Raw genomic sequence first — 7,500 nt, 5'->3', positions numbered from 1 at the left:
TTTTATGTCAGTACATTTGATTTTATATGTATTTGTGTATGTACATGCATCCATACATGTGTGTATGTATTTGTCCATGTACGTGTGCCTGAGTCCTAATTTACATTTACATTTAGTCATTTAGCAGACACTTTTATCCAAAGCGACGTACAAAGGAGAAAGCAATCAAACAAAGGAAAAAGCAATCAAGTATACAGTATATAGATATACAATATAAAAGTATATAGTATACAAAATACTGTATATATATGAGTATTTGAGTATCTGGCTTGTGTACACTGATGTGAACTCACGTGTCTAGCTGCTACTTGTGAGGTGCCCACAACTGTGCCCTGGTCATCGTGCACACTGATGCCTTCCGTCAGCTCCGAGTACCTCATCAGGACTACATTACACACGTTGGCACTGGCTATCATCAAATACACACAATGTGTGTATGACAGAGAGAGAAAGAGAGCGAGAGAGAGAGAGAGAGAGAGAGAGAGAGAGAGAGAGAGAGAGAGAGTCACAAATCTGAATGAGCTTTTTGTGCCATTTAAAGTCAATCAAACGTGGCATAGTGATGCTTTACTTGACCCATGTGTCAAAAGTCTTCCATAACCATCTCATTAACATGGTATGTTATGTCTTCATAGTCCAGGGCCATCAGAACCCCTCATCACGAAATGGCTTCAATCAGTGGGAATGTAGGAATGCACTAGGAGAAGGGATGTGTCACCAAAGCCTTTGTGTGTTTTTTTTTATTTTATTGCATCCATTAGTGTGTATTTGGGCATGTATGTCTATGTGTATGTGGCCATATGCATATATATGTGCGTGCGTGTGTAAGAGTGTGTGAACAGGTGAGTTTGTGTGTGTGTGTATGTGGGAGTGTTTGTGTGTGGGAGTGTGTGTGTGTGTGTGTGTGTGTGTGTGTGTGTGTGTGTGTGTGTGTGTGTGTGTGTGTGTGTGTGTGTAAGCAGATGTGGATGCGCATGTGTGGATGTGTTTGTGCCTAAAGCCATTTTAATTTGCTGCCCTGTGTGAGCGTGTTATCTGTGTTGGGCTGCAGTGTTATGGGGCTGAGTTAATTGGCTAAGTAAATATCTAACCTTCCTCTGAGGCGTTTTAACACACACACACACACACACACACACACACACACACACACCATCATCATCATCATCATCATCATCATCAAACACACACACACACACACACACGCACACACACACAAATAAACATTCTGTAAAATAAAGAGATCTTATTCCTGTTTACATGGTAATTAGTTAAAACCAATCCCTGTGAGAAGAAAAAACATTAGAAATATTATTTCAGTGGGTAGTGTGAAAGCTTATTAGGCCAGCATAAGAAACAATGAAATGAGGTCATAAAAGCTTTCCACAAATGAATGTCATTCAGAGGAATTATTTTAATTAGCTCACCTAATCAATGCAAGGCCCTTCCAATAATCAGCATTTACGCTTTTCAATCAAATACATATGAGAGTTTATGCTAAAACCAGTTTATACTGGCATTTTGCCCCCATTTTGCACTTCTGCTGCCAAAGTTATTCTGTCAATAATTCTATTCTATTGTTAGCGCACTGGCTAAGATACATACCATTGCTTTGACAGCTGTAGAGCCTTGCTCTGCCAGTTCATGTTACACACACACACACACACACACACACACACACACACACACACACACATTCAGACTTACTGGACTCTGAAATATTAGAAATTATCAGTGAATATCAGTCCATACCGTACCAATTAAAACATCTAAACGGGAATATAACCAGTGTTCCTTTTGGAGAAAGCTACAGCGCTGATACTACAGAGACAACAAACACAACACATAAACACACCAACACACATACAGACACATTCACTTTCTCTCTCACACACACGCACGCACACACACACACACACACACACACACACACACACACACACACACACACACACACACACACACACACACACACACATACACACACACACACACACACACACACACTCACTTTCTCTGTCACACACTCACTTTCTCTGTCAAACTCACACACACACATCCAGTCACACACATTCACTGTCTCTCTCTCTCTCACACACACAGATGAAGCTAAAGCGCTAAAACTACAGGCTCAGAGTTTCACCACTCACTCACCAAATACAACGGAGGAGATGTGGGCTTAGAGCTGGCTTTCACTACAGGACAATTGTGCTGATTTCAATTGTGCTTGAGGTAATTTTATTGTTGTGGCGCTATATAAATAAAATTGAATTGAATTGAATTGAATGGAATTGATTTCGAGCCTGATTTGGCCCTTACAAAGAGGTCTGGAAGAGGTCTCTAATTTCTCTAGTGTGAGGAATGCTGCGACGCAGTTTTGACACCCTTAATCAACTCGTGAGACATGGCTGTATTGCCTGAGAAAAACAATGTCATATCAAATGTGCTGGTAAACTGGTATCATGATGTCAACATCGGCTGTCATGACAACACTATGCTGTGCTCCATGCCCTGAGGCTATTGACAGGGCAACAGGGGTTTGGCTCCATAACAAGAAGCAGGAGACCCTGCTGGGTTTACTCCCTGCCTGTTTCATCCCTTCGCCTTGTTTAGGTTTTATCCAAGTTCACACAAACATCTTGACAAACGCTGGTAGTGCCAGTGGCGGGAGAGAAAAACAAAAAAAAGACTTGACCGTTATGTCTTCCACGCTACCTCAGGCTATTCTGTATCCGTGCGTGTGTCTCTGTACAGCCATCACTCTTGGACGTTATGACTGGGTCAACCCAGTTAGATGGCGGGAAGCTGTTAAAATGTCATTTGAGTGACAGATAGGTGCTTGATTGAGGCTATTACTCTGAAATCACCCTTCTTCAAGAAAGAAAATCATTGGCAAGGAAAACAGTCCAATTTCAAACATCAACGCTTCTGCCGGGTTCAATTAGCTGGCTTTAATAACCATTTATACCTAAATGCTAAAAGGAAAAAAAACGAAGAACAAACAAACAAACAGTAAACAGCTCTGGAGTCCTGACACACTGCCTCTTCAGGGCTAATTATCCAATTAGCTTGCAGCGGTCGTGCCCTAACGAGGAGCCTTAACGAGGAGCCAATTACCATCTCATCAGAGGGGGGGGGGACCTGTTGATTTAATTAAATGGCGGGCTAGGGGTTATTTAATTACAGCTCCCTCCACATCTTGGGAGAATCTTCTGGTTCCCCCTGGGCCCAGCTCAACCCGCCAACGCTGAAGTAACGTTTCGCTGGCGGTCAGGCGGAAACCAAAACAAAATATTAACAGGGGAACGCGTCGGAAATAGTCAAACAAACGGATCGCGTGCGAACAAATGCGTAGAGACGTGCACACACACAAACAATCCTATTATGCCCCTTTATACAGACGACCGTGAGTTAATGAGTGTTCACTTAGGCAATTTATTAATGCTAATAATGCAATACTTTACTGAGTGGCTCCTTCTATATATATGTAGCCTGTGGGGCTTTTTATTCTGTCAACATAAAATGGAGGGGGGGGGCGAACATTTGTGAGGAAGACTGTCTGCGTGTCTGGGGAGGGGGACCCACCTACTGCAGGAAAGGGAATGAACCTCTGCACAAGGAGACGAGTGGCCGGACTGAACCTCTCTGCTTTCTGCACGAACACGCTTAGCCCCACCTGTAAACACACACACACACACACACAAACAAACAGATGGCCTATTTGCACATTGTTCACAGACAGTGAAAAAACAAGTATATCAAATTAAAGATGACAAATATGTCACTTAAAGATGAGCTATGTTTATATTACAGTGGACAAACATTTAATTCTGATTCAAAACTATGTTTAGTGCTTTCTTTCTTGTGCCACTTAGCAAACATTACAGACAATGACACACAGAAAAAAATCTGGAACTGATGGTTGGACAGATGGATGGATTATCAGTAGTTAATTTGTTATCATCACATCCTCCTTAAGCAATTAATGATTTAACTCTTTACTGCTGAATAGACACAAAGCACAGTGACATTTAACATTTGTTTCAAACATATATTCATATATCATATATTATACCATGATGTTTATTTACATAGATTTGAGTGCTATGATCATATGTGCATGATGTCAGTATCACTCATCTCACACTCCTATTCTCTCTGGCATTAAACATTCACACGCATCTGCACACACACACACACACTTGCCTTGTTGGGTTGTTCCACCTGACTTGAGCTAAAGCCCTAAATCTCTCTCTCTCTCTCTCTCTCTCTCTCTCTCAGGCAGGGGTCGTCAGAGGAACTGTTTTAATTAGTACGCCCCCGCCAGCACTCCCCTTGGACTCAGAGCCGTTTGTAGCTGTCGTCACCGTGGTTTCGGTTGTCATGCCGTTGGGCATCAAAGCGACACCCAGCAGGGCAGATAATTGGCTCTACCGGCCACAAGGGGTGGAGCCACAGTGGGACGCAGGATCTTGACTGGTCTTGTGTGAGAGACTGTGTGTGTGTGTGTGTGTGTGTGTGTGTGTGTGTCTGTGTGAATGTTTACTTGAAAATCTTAATTATACTGTTGTTCTGTCATATTCGTTTTTACGTGAGACACACAGTAGCTTAGTGTGAGAGTACATGGGCGTGTAGTTTTTGTTGGATTTGTGTAAAATCACAATTCTGTTTAATTGCCGCATCATGATCTTATAATTAGTTAACTAATCTCAGTGACCCCTGAAGCTGGGGCCATTTACTGATCTCATTTTCTGTTTAAAAAATCAATTACAATTCACTCCGCTCAAACTCCCCCACCAACACACATCAGGTACTGGGTTTATAGTTATAGTGCAAAAGAATGCAATGTGTGTGTGTGTGTGTGTGTGTGTGTGTGTGTGTGTGTGTGTGTGTGTGTGTGTGTGTGTGTGTGTGTGTATGTGTGTGTGTGTGTGTACTCACAGCAATAGAAACTGCACTGGTCACCGCTCCCAGGTAGCCTTGAAAAAACTTTGATCCTGATGTTGGCTAAAACACAAGTGTTCATTAAAAATGTTTCACACACCAAATTCACTTATTTCTTCCACTGCTTCTGCCATAGCCAGTGTCTTTAATGACCAATTTTAACTATGCTGGGAAGGTCCAGAGCTTTTTGATGATATCCTGCTGCTCTATTAAGCCAGGCAGGGCAGAAAGGCCCTAGTTACTGATTATTAAATTGATAAGTATTCCATTTTCGGATCTATCACTATATCTGAATCCGTTTTGCAAAAGGATTGAAGCCAAGGCCATAAGGTGTGTGTGTGTGTGTGTGTGTGTGTGTGTGTGTGTGTGTGTGTGTGTGTGTGTGTGTGTGTCTGTCTGTGTCTGTCTGTGTCTGAAATATGCGACACCTGAGAGGCATTTCGGTTGCTGAAGTTGACACAGGCGTTGTGACTCTGGTTCAACCACTGTAAAAGGACAGGACATAAGTATGCTTTAGGTTTATTCAAATCAATCCGTTATTTAATTAACTGCATAAATTCAGTAACTCTAGTTGGACATGGTTAAACATAACATGCAATGTTATACATTTGATGTCATTTCTATTGAGGACACAAATATCAACAAAGCTCTGTAGAAGAGGTGAATGAACATAAGGACATTCATAAATGAAGAAATACCTGCCAGAAAACCGTGGATAAGAGAGTCTGATTGGGAAGGAGCAGCCCAACTACCTGTAAATAAGATAATGATATTTGAAGTTTGTAATAAACTTTGTACAAGAGGCAATAATAACAAAAACAATCAGTTTGTTAAGCTGACAAAAGCCACTATCATGTATTGCAATAACCTCCTTTGAGCTGTTGAAAGGCAGCCTCCTTTAGTATGGACGGTGAGATGGAGAGATGGACTGTAAAGTTGGATGAAAAGAGTGAGCTAAAGGCTAACTTTTAAAGTGAAGTAAGGGGGAGCGAGACTGAACCAAGAGGTTCTTCCACAGTTCCAAGCCATATGAACTTAAAAACTCCAATTAAAAGACTTTCCCTAAAAATGTAAATATATGTGCTTGGTTTTTATGTGTTTGTTGTGTTTATAGCGTAGTGTTCCAGTGTGAGTTCAGAGAAAAAAAAAAGTATTCCTACCACTGGAGTGCCAAAGGGAATATAACCTGTACAGACATGGAAAGAAGGAGTGATCCTATTACAAACATGACATATAGCACACATCTCAATCTCCTGCCTGGCAAACAATGTGATGAAATGGACAAGATTCACACAGGGAAACAGACAAATCAAAACAGGAAATGGACAAGATTCACACAGGGAAACAGACAAATCAAAACAGGAAATGGATAAGATTCACACAGGGAAACAGACAAATCAAAACAGGAAATGGATAAGATTCACACAGGGAAACAGACAAATCAAAACAGGAAATGGATAAGATTCACACAGGGAAACAGACAAATCAAAACAGGAAATGGACAAGATTCACACAGGGAAACAGACAAATCAAAACAGGAAATGGATAAGATTCACACAGGGAAACAGACAAATCAAAACAGGAAATGGATAAGATTCACACAGGGAAACAGACCAATCAAAACAGGAGAGAGAGCAGCAGATCTGTGAGTCACCCTAACTGTAGCCCACACTGTCATATTTTTTTTTCTTTATTGGTGTTAATCGAGCAGCTCAGAGAAGTAATAATGTCATCATTGGCCTTTAATCTGTGCTAGACAGCAGAGGTCCCCTGCAGACACACGGATATGGCGAAAGTGTGAATGTAAGTGTGTGTGTGTGTGTGTGTGTGTGTGTGTGTGTGTGAGTTCACACATTCTTTGGCAGGTTGCTCTGCAGCTAACTTTTACCCTCTGGCCGTAAAAGATCTCGGATTTAACTTGCCTGACGCCTCTTGTCACCGGCTTGCTTGCTCTTTGAAAGCAGCCCTCTCCCTGTGAGCCCAAACAGTGGTTCAGCACAGCGGGGACACAAGGGCCTAATCAGTGCCCAGCTGAGTGACCTTTCCCTGCCTCAGGCCAGACGGAGGCCACCTGCTGGGGGTGAGGAGGCCTCAGGGGCCAATAACGACCCCCACTCAGCCATCTACACGATCCACCGCTATATCTCCCTCTCTCTCTGTCACACACACACACACACACAGAAGCACACCTGACATCCGAAAGGGCATGAAGATTTTCTCTCCAGTGTCTGGATGGATGATGGCCTACAAGGAAGAGAGAGAAAAAAAAGAAGAAAGAAAATGGGTAAAGAATGGAAGCCACCTTTAATCATTCATCATAAATAACAAATACTGCAAGGCAAACTAAAAAGCCAAAGGCGGTTTTAGTTTGAAGTAGTGCTGTCAAAATTGACGTGTTCATTTCTGTGATTCATTTGAAATATCAAACGCGTTAGAACATTAATGCAAGCAACACAGCCGCCTGGGTTTTTTTATTACTTCTCCTAGTGCATATGTAATGTAACAACATCTAGGGGCATCCGAAGCACACCTGACATGGAGCTCAGATGAATTCACAAA

General features: G+C 42.0%; 1 protein-coding gene across 1 annotated transcript in view; it reads right to left on the bottom strand.

The window, feature by feature from the left end:
• Positions 1-7,500, bottom strand: part of sfxn5a (sideroflexin 5a) — a 17,225-nt gene that overhangs the window by 5,603 nt on the left and 4,122 nt on the right. Inside the window, exons 5-11 of the mRNA XM_012826893.3 lie at positions 7,131-7,185; positions 6,102-6,127; positions 5,640-5,693; positions 5,370-5,426; positions 4,939-5,004; positions 3,583-3,673; positions 294-409 (exon numbers count right to left, since the gene is read on the bottom strand). Coding sequence (XP_012682347.1) covers positions 294-409; positions 3,583-3,673; positions 4,939-5,004; positions 5,370-5,426; positions 5,640-5,693; positions 6,102-6,127; positions 7,131-7,185 — 465 coding nt within the window. The remainder of the gene's footprint in view (positions 1-293; positions 410-3,582; positions 3,674-4,938; positions 5,005-5,369; positions 5,427-5,639; positions 5,694-6,101; positions 6,128-7,130; positions 7,186-7,500) is intronic.

This window comes from Clupea harengus, chromosome 14, assembly GCF_900700415.2.
Source record: "Clupea harengus chromosome 14, Ch_v2.0.2, whole genome shotgun sequence".
Classification (NCBI taxonomy): Eukaryota; Metazoa; Chordata; class Actinopteri; order Clupeiformes; family Clupeidae; genus Clupea; species Clupea harengus.
This window is presented reverse-complemented; position numbering and strand designations above follow the sequence as displayed.